The 16,188-nt window shown below is 44.0% G+C and overlaps 1 protein-coding gene across 2 annotated transcripts in view; it reads right to left on the reverse strand.

The window, feature by feature from the left end:
• LOC135504586 (voltage-dependent L-type calcium channel subunit alpha-1D-like) overlaps window positions 1-16,188 on the reverse strand; it is a 51,209-nt gene that overhangs the window by 22,517 nt on the left and 12,504 nt on the right. The window contains exons 3-16 of one of the 2 annotated variants that reach the window (XM_064923301.1): window positions 13,288-13,391; window positions 13,004-13,176; window positions 7,936-8,023; window positions 7,783-7,809; window positions 7,233-7,393; window positions 6,686-6,911; window positions 4,836-5,043; window positions 4,441-4,561; window positions 4,010-4,124; window positions 3,832-3,889; window positions 3,545-3,605; window positions 3,306-3,450; window positions 629-758; window positions 103-162 (exon numbers count right to left, since the gene is read on the reverse strand). In XM_064923301.1, the coding sequence (XP_064779373.1) occupies window positions 103-162; window positions 629-758; window positions 3,306-3,450; window positions 3,545-3,605; window positions 3,832-3,889; window positions 4,010-4,124; window positions 4,441-4,561; window positions 4,836-5,043; window positions 6,686-6,911; window positions 7,233-7,393; window positions 7,783-7,809; window positions 7,936-8,023; window positions 13,004-13,176; window positions 13,288-13,391 (1,677 nt within the window). Of the gene's footprint in view, window positions 1-102; window positions 163-628; window positions 759-3,305; window positions 3,451-3,544; window positions 3,606-3,831; window positions 3,890-4,009; window positions 4,125-4,440; window positions 4,562-4,835; window positions 5,044-6,685; window positions 6,912-7,232; window positions 7,394-7,782; window positions 7,810-7,935; window positions 8,024-13,003; window positions 13,177-13,287; window positions 13,392-16,188 lie in introns of those variants that run through there. The other variant, XM_064923302.1, reaches the window with a different exon arrangement.

The raw sequence follows: 16,188 nt of genomic DNA on the forward strand, positions 1-16,188 counted from the left end.
TAATCTGCATAGCCTAGGATCTGGAAAGCAACGAGAAGGTTGGAGTGTTACCACACAAGCAGTAGAGCACAGCACACACACACACAGGGGGAAAGCATTTACCTTCAACAGGATCTCAACAGTAAAGATTGCCGTGAAAGCATAGTCAAAATAACCAAGTATCTGCAAAAGGCAATGTGAAAGTTTAACAGGAGGCCAAGGCATCACCACATGACATCAACAAATTCAGAATGCATCAACCGTCCTAAATTGTTAACAAAAGTACAGGTTTGAGTTTTTAGTTCAAGTTTTGTTTTTAACATGGATATTCCATATCACCATTAAACATGATCTTAATGTCATTACTGTAAAATAACTGTAAAATTACTTTCATGGAAGTAGACATCATCTTGGTGCTATTAAAGGTGCAATATGCAGAATTGGCCCCGCCATTTCCTGGTTCGTTCTAATAGTTTGCCTAATTACCATCTAAACCACTAAGAAATATATTTTCAATTACCAAAAATATTGTTTTTTATAGCTGTTTGAAGCTGGTGTACAAAACCTGGAAGTAAACGATGCAAAAGCAGCTTACATATTGCAGCTTTAAATGTTATTTTGAATGTCAGAGCTGCTGCAGCCTACATACGATGTTGCGTGCTGAGAAGTTGCGTATGGGGTCCTCAGCAGCCAGAGACACAGAGCTCAGCATGATGAAGACCAGTATGAGGTTGGTGAAGATGTGGTGGTTGGTCAGCTTGTGGCAGGCCACCCGGACCCTGAGAAAGAAAGCCATGAAATTACATTATTTCTGAGTGCGTGTGTGTGTGTGTGTGTGTGTGTGTGTGTGTGTGTGTGTGTGTGTGTGTGTGTGTGTGTGTGTGTGTGTGTGTGTGTGTGCGTGTGTGTGTGTGTGTGTGTCAGTTCAATACCATACTATATACAGGGTCAGTTCATTACTATACTATATACAGGGTCAGTTCAATACCATACTATATACAGGCTCAGTTCAATACCATACTATATACCGGGTCAGTTCAATACCATACTATATACAGGGTCAGTTCAATACCATACTATGTATGTAGTAGAAAATCGGATCATTTGTCTGTGTGTTATATTTGCTCCCACATATACAGGGTCAGTTCATTACTATACTATATACAGGGTCAGTTCATTACTATACTATATACAGGCTCAGTTCAATACCATACTATATACAGGCTCAGTTCAATACCATACTATATACAGGGTCAGTTCAATACCATACTATATACAGGGTCAGTTCAGTACCATACTCTTTACAGGCTCAGTTCAATACCATACTATATACAGGGTCAGTTCATTACTATACTATATACAGGCTCAGTTCAATACCATACTATATACAGGGTCAGTTCATTACTATACTATATACAGGCTCAGTTCAATACCATACTATATACAGGCTCAGTTCAATACCATACTATATACAGGGTCAGTTCAATACCATACTATATACAGGCTCAGTTCAATACCATACTATATACAGGCTCAGTTCAATACCATACTATATACAGGGTCAGTTCAATACCATACTATATACAGGGTCAGTTCATTACTATACTATATACAGGCTCAGTTCAATACCATACTATATACAGGCTCAGTTCAATACCATACTATATACAGGGTCAGTTCAATACCATACTATACACAGGGTCAGTTCAATACCATACTATATACAGGGTCAGTTCAATATCATACTATATACAGGGTCAGTTCAATACCATACTATATACAGGGTCAGTTCAGTACCATACTATATACAGGGTCAGTTCAATACCATACTATATACAGGGTCAGTTCAATACCATACTATATACAGGGTCAGTTCAATACCATACTATATACAGGCTTAGTTCAATACCATATTTACAATGTGCAGGGATACTGGAGTGATGGTGGTAGATATGTATAGGGGTAAGGGGACTAGGCAACAGGATAGAAGATAAACAGAGTAGAAGCAGCTTGTATGTGAGTGGGTGTGTGGGTGGGTAGAGTGTGCGTAAAGACAAAACTAGGTCAATAAATATACAAGGTATGAATATAAATGTATGTGCATATTATGTGTGATTGAGCAGATGGAGTGAGTGTGTGTGAGTGAGTGTGTAGGGCAATGTGAGTCTGCGTAAAAAACAAAACTAGGTCAATAAATATACAAGTTTAGCTCAGATAGTCCATGTAGCTATTTTGTTAGCTATTTATCTATTGTATTGATAGAAGCCGTTCAAGAGCCTGTTGGTGCCAGACTTGACACACCGGTACGGCTTGCCGTGCGGAAGCAGAGAGAACAGTCTATGGCTTGGGATGTTGGAGTCTTTAATGATTTTCCGGGCCTTTCTACCCCACCGCCCGATATAAATGTCCTGGATGGTAGGGAGCTCGGCCCAAATGATGCACTGGGCTGTCCACTCCACCCTCTGTAGCGCCATGTGATCGAGGGCAGTGCTATTGCCATACCAGGCAGGGATGCAGCCAGTCAAAATGCTCTCAATGGTACAGCTGTAGAACTTTGAGGATTTGAGGGCCAATGCCAAACTCTTTATAATCTCCTGAGGGAGAAGAGGCGTTGTTGCACCTTCTTCACAACTGTGCACATGTGTTTGGAGCATTTTAAGTCTTTATTGATTTGGACAGAGAGGAACTTGAAGCTCTCGACCTGCTCTACTGCAGCTCTGTTGATGTGGATGGGGGCATGCTCACGCCCCCGTTTCCCGTGGTCCACGATCAGTTCCTTGGTCTTACTGACATTGAGGGAGAAGTTGTTGCTCTGGCACCACACTGCCAGGTCACTGACTTCCTCCCTGTAGGCTGACACATCATCAACTGTCCTACCACCGTCGTGTCGTCAGTAAACTTGATGATTGGGTTGGAGTCATGCCTGGCCATGCAGTCGTGGGAGAACAAGGCGTAAAGGAGAGGACTAAGCACACACCCCTGTGGGGCCCCTAAGTTGAAAGTCAGTGTGGAGGAGGTGATGTAGCCTACCCTCACCACCTGGGGTCGGCCCATAAGGAAGTCCAGGATCCAGTTGCAGAGGGAGCTGTTCAGACCAACAGTACTAAAGCTAGGTGACGTGCTTGAGGGGACGAAGGGTGTTGAATGCTGAGCTGTAGTCTATGAACAGCATTCTCACATAGGTATTACTATTATCTAGGTGGGTGAGGGCAGTGTGGAGAGCAATTGAGATAGCATCATCTATGGATCTGTTGGGACGGTATGCAAAAAAGTCAGTGTGCGTGTGTTTGCATAATATCCCATGTTTTGAACTGAGGCCTACTCACAGGTTAGTGTTGCTGAAGATGAAGAAAGCGCTGCCCTCAGGGATGGGCGGAGTCTTCTCCTTGACGCTGAGGTCCGACAGCCTCTGAGGACGTGGCCCAATCGGAACCTCCGGGAGCTCGTCGTCGTCGTCGTCATCGTCACCAACTGGGGATACCCAGGATCGGAGACAAAGCAGTGTCAGGGCACAAAATCTACAGCACCAAAGCGAGGACACTGACCTCAGACCAGAAGAGTTTACCTGGAGTATCTGGAGTGGGATACGGCTCCTTCTCCTCTTCCACTTCCTCCTCCAATGGAAGCTACACCCATGCAGACACAAATGACATGTCCGAACCGTATCAGTACAGTTATGAATGACACATGGTTTAACCTCACCGTACCATTCTAAGTTGCTAAAAATGCAGACGTGAATAAATATCCAAGGATTACCAGCACAATGTGTTATCTAATGGTGCCTCTGTGTGGTTATGGATTGCTCTCCTCTGACTTTCTAATCTCTGAAACTAGAAGTCAGCCTGTGATTACCTTGATCTCCCCATCCTGGCCTTCAGGTTTCAGATCCTCTGTCTTGTCTGTGTCACTTCTGAAGAAAATGACCCCAAACAGAAGACAACCTCCATGTCAAATCAAATCAAATGTCAGGTACGGAGGAAAAACAAAACCACAACACTATCTCCTATCAGTCAGACAGTATTGGCATTACCTGGAACTCTTCTTCCTCTCCTTCTCCTCCTCTTCCTCCTTCTGGGCTGTGTTCAGGCTCTCTGCGTCTGCCAGGTTGTCAACGGCGATGGCCAAGAAGACGTTCAGCAGGATGTCTGATTACACACAGGACTTAAGGGCAACAGAGCTACAACGTTCACCTAACGTTTCAATGTAATGCACTGTTCTTCACTCCTGGTCCTGTGGGCCTGCAATGTGTGTAGGGTTTTGTTCCAGCTCAGGACTAGCGTAATTGATTCAACAAACCATGTACTCATGAAGAGTAACTCATGACTAGCTGAGTCAGGTGAGTTAGTGCTGGGGCGAAACAAACGCCTGCACATATTGTGGCTCTCTAGAACCAGCGGATAACCTTGATCTAAATTCTAGACAGCTACCGGCAGTGGAATCCATGTGTTAGAAACAGGATACAGTTTCCACAGACAAAGAGTATGATGAAGTAGATGCTGACGACCATGCCCGATGAGAAGGGTCCACCATACGCCATGATGCCATCATACATCACAGCATTCCAATCCTCGCCTGTCAGGATCTGAGTCGCACAACAGGGTAACGCAATGTCGTCACAATGTAATCCCATCACAACATTATTACAATGTTATTATTACAAGTCATCACCACGTCATCCCGACATTACTACCATGTTATTATTTACATGTCATCACAATGTTATCACAACGTCAGATCACAACATTATCTCAACATCGTCACAACGTATTGCAACGTCATCGCAACAGAATCGCAACGTCATCACAACGTCAATAGGTCAATAATCACTGTGAGAGAGGCGGGTAGAGGCGGCCTACCTGAAACACTGTGAGTAGTGCCTGGGGGAAGTTGTCGAAGGTGCTCCTCTTGGTTATCGTCTCGTCGAAGTTGAACTTGCCTCCAAAGAGCTGCATGCCCAACAGGGAGAAGATGATGATGAAGAGGAAGAGCAGAAGCAGCAGGGAAGCGATGGACTTCATGGAGTTGAGCAGCGACGCCACCAGGTTACTGAGAGATGCCCAGTGGCTAAAGGGCATAGAGAGAGAGCGATTGAGGGTTAACTTCACCAGGGTAGGGGGTAGCATTCAGAAGTTTGGATGAAAAGCGTGCCCAAATTAAACTGTCTGCTACTCAGTCCCAGAATATAGGATATGCATATAATTAGTAGATGTGGATAGAAAACACTCTAAAGTTTCCAAAACTGTTAAAAAATTATGTCTGTGAGTATAACAGAACTGATATGGCAGGTGAAAAACTGAGGAAACTCCAACCAGGAAGTACTATTATTTTGAAAGGGTGTTTTTCCATTGAAAGCCTATCCACCATACAAAGACTTAGGACCCAGTTCATGAGCTCTGTACCTTCCTCTACATGTAACCAGTCTTTAGACATTGTTTTAGGCTTTTACTCTGAAAAATGAGGGAGATATAGCACTTTCAATCAGTGACCAGTGGAAATTTCCATTCATCAGCCATGCGTCTGATTGGGAACGCGCCTTTCTTGTTTCTCCTTTCCTATTGACAAAGCTTTTGTCCAGTAGAAATATTATTGATTATGACAAACAACCGGAGGATTGATTTTAAACATCGTTTGGCATGTTTCTACTAACTTTTATTGTACTTAAAAAAAGCTTTTCGTCATGGAATTAGTGCCTTCTGCATTCGGATTACTGGACAAAACGTGCGAACAAAAAGGAGGTTTTTGCTCATAAAGAGGGACATTATCGAACAAAGCAAACATTTATTGTCTAACATGGAGACCTGGGAGTGCCACCAGATGAAGATCATCAAAGGTATGTGATTAATTTTAATGCTATTTCTGACTTTTGTCAGAAGTTTCTGTGGCTAACTAACATAATCGCAAAGTGTGCTTTCGACAAAAAGCGTTTTTTAAATCTGACACAGCGGTTGCATTAAGGAGAAGTTTATCTATATTTCCATGAAAACACTTGTATAGTATATCAATATTTATGATGAGTATTTCTGTCATTTTATGTGGCTCTCTGCACTTTCACCGGATGTTTGTTTGAGACAATGCATTTCTGACCACAACGAGCCAATGTAAACTCAGATTTTTGGATATAAATATGAACTTAACCGAACAAAACATACATGTATTGTGTAACATGAAGTCCTATGAGTGTCATCTGATGAAGATCATCAAAAGTTAGTGATTTATTTAATCTATATTTCTGCTTTTTGTGAATCCTCTCTTTGGCTGGAAAAATGGCTGTGTTATTCTGTGAATAGGCACTCACATAACATAATTGTCTGGTTTGCTTTCGTCGTAAAGCCTTTTTGAAATCGGACACTGTGGCTGGATTTACAACAAGTCTTTAAAATGGTGTAAAATACTTGTATGTTTGAGGAATTTTAATTATGGGATTTTTGTTGTTTTGAATTTGGCGCCCTGCAGTTTCACTGGCTGTTGACGAGGTGGGACGCTATCGTCCCACGTACCCTAGAGAGGTTAAGATGAATGCACAACACACAAACACACACATGCACACACAAACCTTGACACCGAAATACATTCTTCCAACAGTTTATGACAAATCAAACCAGTGAGTAAAGAACAAGATACGAGGTGAAAGTATCACAGAGGCAAACATTTTACCCATAATACACCTCCACAACATCAGTCTATGTCCAGCCTCTCCCAGTCTCACCGTGTGACCTTGAAGATGCGTAGCAGGCGGACACAACGGAACACAGAGATGCCCAGAGGAGACATGACGGCCAGCTCCACCAGGATGGTCTCCACGATGCCGCCACACACCACGAAGCAGTCGAAGCGGTTGAAGAGGGACACGAAGTAGGCCTGCAGGCCCAGACTGTACATCTTCACCAGCATCTCACACGTGAACAAAGCCAGCAGAACCTTGTTGGCCACATCTGGAGAGCAGCGGACATCAGCATGTAGACATTGCAGTACAACACGTTCCAGTTACAAAGATCATTGCTATGGGGGATCTGGTAGGAAGGGTTACAATATGCTGCAGATATACAGTATCTGGTTGTAAAAACACAAACATTTTATTGGCTATGTCACGGGTATCGTCGGATTACCAAGGACACTGTAGTACAATAACATTGCAGATTGTACGATTCATACAGAGCATAGGATGTATACTGGGTTCCTGCAAAGGACACTGTTAAGTGCATATTATGCTGAGGGTATGTAATTGGGAAATAGCATTTTGACCCTCTACCCACCCTGTACTTCCGTGAGCCAGTCAGGCTGGTTGTAGTGCTCTGACGAGATGGTGAGCGTGTTCAGAAACACCAGGATAATCACCAGCCAATAGAAAGACACCGACTTCACGGCAGCACGACACTTCCTGCGGCAGAACCGGTTCCAGTGACGCCATCGCCGACTGCAAGGGAGAGGAAATTATGTCACCATCTGACTCGAACTAGGAAGTGGTGTTATGTCCACACAGGATTTCTTGCACAGGTTAATTGTGAACTGTAATGAAATCATGCTTGTTAAGACAGAAGATCTCAAATCTAAGTGTCACAGACTAAACAAAAGGCAGAGATATAATGATTGTGATGATGAGAATGTGGTGATGATGAAGAGGACATAGGCCATAGGCAGGAGTGCAGTGACTGATCAGGGGGAACGTAGTGTGTGTGTGTGTGTGTGTGTGTGGGTGGGGGTGGGTGGGGGGGGGGGGTGACACAAGCGCGTAACGATGAGTCTCCACAATGCCAGGACCATGCAAAGAAAATTCATGACACATAGTACTGACAGAGAACTGACCTGTACTTTGATTTAGTAATTTTTTGACTGGGAAAATTAAGAATCATATTGTTAATATCCATTTGCATGAATGACGTATTACAGTAGCTTTTCAAGCTAATAGTCGATCCAGGCATAAAGGAATCTTGAACCTTGACAGACGGACAGACTCACCAGTGTGGTCCGCAGCAGTTAGCCTTATCGTCCTCTCCATTGGGGTTGTCAGTGTTCACAGACTCTGTCTCGCTGGCAGGCACGCTTGCTGTGACATCACACAAACACAGGAAGTAAGGTGAGATCCAATCGAACGATGGCTCTGAGTTTCAGACCTAAAGAACCCTTATGGGCGAGTGCTTTCGGTTCTATGGCTTAAATCTAGTAACCGTGTCATGATTTCATAGCCTCATGATTAAGCACAGGGCTCTTTGAGGACTGTCACTGACAGTCAGGGCTGATTCAGAGGCAGACAGTGCAGCACCTGCACAGATCATCCATGTTGTTTACTATGTGAATGGGATGACAATAGTGTGGTTTCTAAAGAGGCTCAAAACGTTATACTAGTGGGTCTGTGCAGATGCTGTACAAACCATATGCTCAAGTACAGGGTTCAAAAATACTCCACAGAACATCGAAAGGAAAAATCCAAACCACAACGCACAGAAATGGAAGAAAACATAAATGACAATGAATGACTCGAAATGACCACACAATGGATGTTTACATTGCAATCCATCTCTGTTGACCGATTTACAAATATGCATACCCTTTCCATAGTCAACATATCAATGTATTCTGCAGACAATACATACATTATTCACCTTTGGTCCATTTCTAGAGAATTCTAGGCTACAACATGCACATGGCCTCTCGTAACCTCTAGAAGCCTAAAACCTGCTGGTTGTCTCTCATGTACTTCTGATGTTTAATCCACAAATCCACCCACTCACTACTTCATCAAAGACTCGGGACAAAATGAGAACAAGATCTAACGAAGAGGCTGAGTGAGTAAAGATGATTGAACGCAAAAAAATGGAGGAGCATACATCAAGCCAGTAGCAAAGCACAAGCAAGGAAATGAGGGAGGGCAAAACACACACACACACACACAAAAACACACACACACACACACACAATTTACCATGTGACTCTGTGGACTGGCTGAACCAGCCAAACTTCCCTTTCTTCTTCTCCATGAGCTCAGCCAGTGTCACCCCTTGGTGTTTAAAATGCACACAGTACATGCATTCAGACAGCAGAGGGCACAGCGAGTCACCAGCGAAGAAGAGGGAACAATAGACAATAGACATCCACCACAGAATATCAGCACATTAAGAAGAGACTAGAGGAGCACTAAGGAAGACAGAAGAGATGAAAGAGAAGAGAAGCCAAGAACTAGAAGACAGGACAGAAGAAGAATGAGTAATAAAGCCGTTGAAGAGTAAAGGTAGAGAAGAGGAAGAAGGACATTGATTAGTATCGGCTGGGTTACACACAGTTTAACTCTACGCCGAACACGCCATGTGTGCAGCACGGCAGCTAGACACCAGACACAGACAAGTGACATAGAGAGAGCCAACAGTCTAACATAGTGAGGGGGGTTGTTCCAAACACTCGTCACTCTCTTTTCCCAGACCTCACACAGACACCTCGGGGCCTCAAGTGATTCTACAACTGAGTGATCTTTGCCAAGAAAACCCATTCAGAAATCACAGACTAACATACTTCCCACTGGGTGTAAACTAAAGCATGTGCAACACTGCTACTGACCACGTATACATACGCCCTCTGACATGAAGTGTTCTAGCATGAACCTACAATTATTGAGGACAGAGTTTGATTGGGTTATCCTGATAAGACACTGGACACTGTGGTAGTATTTCCTGTTATTTTGTTTAGAATTGCCACCAGGTTAACTGATGTCCCACGCACACTCAATAAGAAACAGTACATCATGTAGCGACCATGTACAGGCCAATAGTGAGAGAGTGAGTGTGCTGCTAATACAGTCGATGGCCAATGAGGCACTCAAACCTACTGGCATGCTTTAGTCTAACTCTCTAGATCTCACAGGATTTAGAATTTATTACAGATCAAACATATCTCCACCAGGCATTATAGCTAATGACAGATCAAACATATCTCCACCAGGCATTATAGCTAATGACAGATCAAACATATCTCCACCAGGCATTATAGCTAATGACAGATCAAACATATCTCCACCAGGCATTATAGCTAATAACAGATCAAACATATCTCCACCAGGCATTATAGCTAATGACAGATCAAACATATCTCCACCAGGCATTATAGCTAATGACAGATCAAACATATCTCCACCAGGCATTATAGCTAATAACAGATCAAACATATCTCCACCAGGCATTATAGCTAATGACAGATCAAACATATCTCCACCAGGCATTATAGCTAATAACAGATCAAACATATCTCCACCAGGCATTATAGCTAATGACAGATCAAACATATCTCCACCAGGCATTATAGCTAATGACAGATCAAACATATCTCCACCAGGCATTATAGCTAATGACAGATCAAACATATCTCCACCAGGCATTATAGCTAATGACAGATCAAACATATCTCCACCAGGCATTATAGCTAATGACAGATCAAACATATCTCCACCAGGCATTATAGCTAATGACAGATCAAACATATCTCTATCTCTCTGAGCCTCAGCAGCATTCTCACTGAATTATATCAGCACTAAAGATGGACATCTGGGAATAGATGAGTGGGTGTGGGGTGGGGGTGGGGGTGGGGGGGGGGCAGAACAATGACAAAAACAGAACAACGACAACATGTCAGATGTGCCTATTATGTCTTTTAATAATGGCCCAGATGAGACTGATATCTCAATTAGAGCCGCTCTCTCTCTCAACATTGAAACACGCATGCGCGTGCACACACGCACTGTCCGTCTGTCTGTCTGTAACAATATCTATGCCCAGTGAGTGTCTCATTTAAACAGGAAGTGCTGTGTCGTCTCCTCCCATCACGCGTCATACTTAAATAAAAAGGATTTGGATTACTCTCTCTTTCTTTCACATAAAAGTAATATCATCATCAATCCCGCCATTGACCACCCTGCACTGCACAGATTGAGCACACAGGCAGGGGCTGACAATAAGTGTGTGTCAGTGGAGGCTCCTCAGAGTAGGAAGGGGAGGACCATCCTCCTCAGTGAATTTCATAAAAATGGTAAAACATTAAAAAAGTTATCCTTTTTACATAAATCTATAGACATTATATATTCACGTCACCAAATAATTGATTCAATCACACTTTTTTGAATGAAGGTCTACAGTAGCCTCAACAGCAGTCTGTAGGGTAGCACCATTGTGTAGCCGGAGGACAGCTAGCTTCCGTCCTCCTCTTGATACATTGACTTCAATACAAAACCTAGGAGGCTCTTGGTTCTCACCCCCTTCCATAGACTTACAAAGTAATTATGACAACTTCCGGAGGCTGTTCTCCAACCTATCAGAGCTCTTGCAGCATGAACTGACATGTTGTCCACCCAATCAAAGGATCAGACAATTAATCTAGTACTGAAAGCATAAGCTACAGCTAGCTAGAACTGCAGTGAATAAAATGTGGTGAGTGGTTGACTCAAATAGAGAGAAAGACAATAGTTGAACAGTTTTGAACAAATTAATTTCTTCAAAAATTAAGAAGCAAGAGAACAAGAGAGATTGTAATTTTTTTCACTTTCAGTTTAACTTAGCTAGCGAATGCACATAGCTAGTTTAGCCTACTCAAAACACCCGGTTCAAAGAGAGGGATGCTATGTTAGCTAGCTGGCTATGACTATCCAACACAACACTGGAACGCTTCCAAGTCAAGGTAAGCTTTTGGTTTTATTAATTTATTTCCACCGTGACCCGCCGTTTTAACCGCTATACTGCTTAGTGACTGAAACGTCACTGCATGATTGTAGTGGGTTTACTAATGCAATAGTTATACTAGCTATGTTGACAAGGACACTACTTTAGCTAATACGGGGACAACGATGTAGGCTGTGTGTAGCAGTTAGGATATGGTTTGGCTTGGAAAGGTTTTGTCGCCTGGTCATATACTTCTGATGTGTTGTGCATCGAAGTTCATAACATACCTGAATTTATCCAATAGAAACTCTCGTTTGCAACTGTTGGACTAATGATTACACCCTAGATCAGCTAGATGCAGGCAAGAGTATGCAAGGCGGTATTGAATGTGTCACTGTCTGTCACCATGACATTTTCTCTCGATCTGTGAGCAGCTACGTTGTAAACTTTCATTCATAGGCTAGGTTGTAACAACCTCATGATGGGTATAGGGGAACATTTGAGTATCACGTAATAGCCTAAACCTATCTATGTTCCATTGCACTGGGTGAATGAAATCTAAATGACAGTCATCCAATATGCTGTAATAGAAATAAGGCCATGCTCGCAAAAAAAATTATTGTCCTCCCTCATCATAAATGGCACTGACCGCCACTGGTGTGTGTGTGTGGGTGGGGGGGGGGATCTCACAGGATTTAGAATGTATTACAGATCAAACATATCTCCACCAGGCATTATAGCTAATGACAGATCAAACATATCTCCACCAGGCATTATAGCTAATGACAGATCAAACATATCTCTATCTCTCTGAGCCTTAGCAGCTTACTCACTGAATTATATCAGCACTAAAGATGGACATCTGGGAATAGATGAGTGGGGGGGGGGGTGGCTGGAGCAGCAGACACAACATTCACGTTCATAATTTTCTCAGGAACAGGTGGTAGAACCAACAGGGAACCAACATTCATTACTACAAAGACTCAAAAACCTACAGGCTACTGGAGTGTTAAATATGTATATTTACCACTGATCTAACACAATAGTCTTAGATGATAACCACAGGAAAAGAAAAAAAGCAACAGCATGGAACAAGACCGCAGTAGCAGAATGCCAATGCTGGACATGCATTCATTTTGCCGTATAGAAACACATTCTCAACATCCCACCATTTAAAGCTAAACTCTTCTCTCTCTGGGCTCCACCTTGAATAGGGAAGATTAGCACTGTTACCTCACTTTTATGTCAAAGGAAATCCAATTGTCAGAGCCATGTGGGTTTCAAAACTAGACCTTTGTCCCTGTCTCTGAACCACAGGTGCCCCTTACAGGGTAGAGGGGAAGAGGTGGGAATGTGACGTGAAGGGAGTGCCGAGGTAGGCGACTCACGATTGCGTTTGCCCCCCTCCTCGTCCCCCTCCTCCTCATTCTCAGGGTCGATATCCTCGGCCTGAGTGATCCAGTCCAGGTAGCCCTTCAGATCCTCCTCCAGCTGCTGCTTTTCTCTCAGCTTCTGGAAGTCTCCACGAGCCTTGGCCTTCTCTCTCTCCTTGGAGAACTCTCTATGGATGGACACACACACACACACACACACACACACACACTTAGAAACATTTTCCCTCCATGTGTGTGGGTGCGTACGTGTATGTGTTAGCAATGCTCGGATATCTTACCCGCTTAACACTCCCAGAACCAGGTTGAGAACAAAGAAGGAACCGAAGATGACCAGACTGACGAAGTAGACCCAGGGTAGCTCAGAACCCATGGCATCATTCATCTGAAACAACAACATTGACAGTCACAGTTCAGAGGACAATACATAAGTCCCTGTATATCAATGATCATTTAGCCCCTAATAGAAGTATAGATTGCAGGCCGCCATAAAAACTCACACCTATTAAGTTTGTCGATGGAAACTATTACACTAGTAACTACAGATGATCCCTGACATCTCTCTTTGCAGTGACTCTCTAAGACTAGTGTGGGTGCAGGCTTTTGATGTAGCCATAACAGTAACACAGCTCATTTGTTGATTAACACTATACATCTAGTTGTGTTTTTGTTTTGGATGGAGAAAAGCCTGCACCCACACAGAAAAGATTGCCCACCACTGCTATAAGGAAGTAATGGATTCGACTTCTGCTTTACTTTACTGCAGCGCGCCAGCGGCAAACTTAACTTTACTTCAGCTACTTTCCCAGCGTTTGAAAAATGTTGTTAATTGTTAGAAGAGGTCAATTTATACAGTATAAAAGCCAAGTATAAGTGTTAGTGAACAAGTGTGATTGTAGATTAATTTCATTCAAGTTTGCTAACGTAAGCTATTAAGCTACTAGCGTCAGAGTTAGCCGCTACTAGCTAGCTATAACCACAGGGTTTTCTGGAACTACCTGTGCAGTTCGTTGGTGCAACAATTCCCGGAAGAAACTACAGGAGTGGTCAAGACAGGAATGTTTCAACCACAAGCCACAGGCTACGGCAAAATGTTCATGCCCACCTTGGTTTTCTTTTCACAAGATGCTCGTGACTGAAGTTGACAAGACACAATGGCTGAGGGCTTTAATCTGAAGAAGCCACCAAACAACTTGTTTGTGTGCGCTCATTCCACTTCCTCAACAAGCAACCCACCATGGAACACCCCTATCCAGAATTGTACCTTGGGTACAACCGAGCGGAATCGTGATCAACAGGCAATTGTAGTTATGTTATAGCTAATGTTAGTTCATGCATAAGCAAGATGTGGTGATGCAGATTCCTGAACGCGTGTCTGCCTGCCCCTTAGTAGGTATTAGTATTTATTAGGATCCTCAATTAGCTGCTACCTGGGGTTCAAACAGGACTAAAACAATACACCATTAATCAAGTAATACATCATACAAATGTACATTTCTCCATATTTACCGATTTACAATAATACAATATAGGAGCGTGTCTCCTCAACAGTCTGTGTTCTGCCGTACGGTGTTTCATCTGAACATTCCTGTTTCACACACAAGGGAGGTCAACTCGCAGATGGCAAAATGTCAGGATACATGTCGAACGCGCAATCGGGCGCTTGAAGGTGTTCCCAAGATCCTTTCACAAACTATCCCCATCAGTCTGACACCAAAGTACCAACAAAATCCGGAAAATCAGTGCTGGTGAACCTGAGAGGGAAAACTGGTAAACAACTAATCCCAGTGGCTAGTGGTATACTCCACTGGCTGTGATACAAACAGGTGGTGAGAGTCTGGAAGACTACTACTGTAAATATGTTTTTGTTTCCTCAATTGGAAATGTACATACTTTTGGCCCTGTCCGGGGGTGTCCTCGGATGGGGCCACAGTGTCTCCTGACCCCTCCTGTCTCAGCCTCCAGTATTTATGCTGCAGTAGTTTATGTGTCGGGGGGCTAGGGTCAGTTTGTTATATCTGGAGTACTTCTCCTGTCCTATTCGGTGTCCTGTGTGAATTTAAGTGTGCTCTCTCTAATTCTCTCTTTCTCTCTTTCTTTCTCTCTCTCGGAGGACCTGATCCCTAGGACCACGCCTCAGGACTACCTGACATGATGACTCCTTGCTGTCCCCAGTCCACCTGGCCGTGCTGCTGCTCCAGTTTCAACTGTTCTGCCTTATTATTATTACATTTACATTTACATTTAAGTCATTTAGCAGACGCTCTTATCCAGAGCGACTTACAAATTGGTGAATTCACCTTCTGACATCCAGTGGAACAGCCACTTTACAATAGTGCATCTAAATCATTAAGGGGGGTGAGAAGGATTACTTATCCTATCCTAGGTATTCCTTGAAGAGGTGGGGTTTCAGGTGTCTCCGGAAGGTGGTGATTGACTCCGCTGTCCTGGCGTCGTGAGGGAGTTTGTTCAGATTGTGTCATTTTACCACCATTGGGGGGCCAGAGCAGCGAACAGTTTTGACTGGGCTGAGCGGGAACTGTACTTCCTCAGTGGTAGGGAGGCGAGCAGGCCAGAGGTGGATGAACGCAGTGCCCTTGCTTGGGTGTAGGGCCTGATCAGAGCCTGGAGGTACTGCGGTGCCGTTCCCCTCACAGCTCCGTAGGCAAGCACCATGGTCTTGTAGCGGATGCGAGCTTCAACTGGAAGCCAGTGGAGAGAGCGGAGGAGCGGGGAGACGTGAGAGAACTTGGGAAGGTTGAACACCAGACGGGCTGCGGCGTTCTGGATGAGTTGTAGGGGTTTAATGGCACAGGCAGGGAGCCCAGCCAACAGCGAGTTGCTGTAATCCAGACGGGAGATGACAAGTGCCTGGATTAGGACCTGCGCCGCTTCCTGTGTGAGGCAGGGTCGTACTCTGCGGATGTTGTAGAGCATGAACCTACAGGAACGGGCCACCGCCATGATGTTGGTTGAGAACGACAGGGTGTTGTCCAGGATCACGCCAAGGTTCTTAGCGCTCTGGGAGGAGGACACAATGGAGTTGTCAACCGTGATGGCGAGATCATGGAACGGGCAGTCCTTCCCCGGGAGGAAGAGCAGCTCCGTCTTGCCGAGGTTCAGCTTGAGGTGGTGATCCGTCATCCACACTGATATGTCTGCCAGACATGCAGAGATGCGAT

This window comes from Oncorhynchus masou, chromosome 18 (assembly GCF_036934945.1).
Source record: "Oncorhynchus masou masou isolate Uvic2021 chromosome 18, UVic_Omas_1.1, whole genome shotgun sequence".
In the NCBI taxonomy this organism is placed as follows: Eukaryota; Metazoa; Chordata; class Actinopteri; order Salmoniformes; family Salmonidae; genus Oncorhynchus; species Oncorhynchus masou.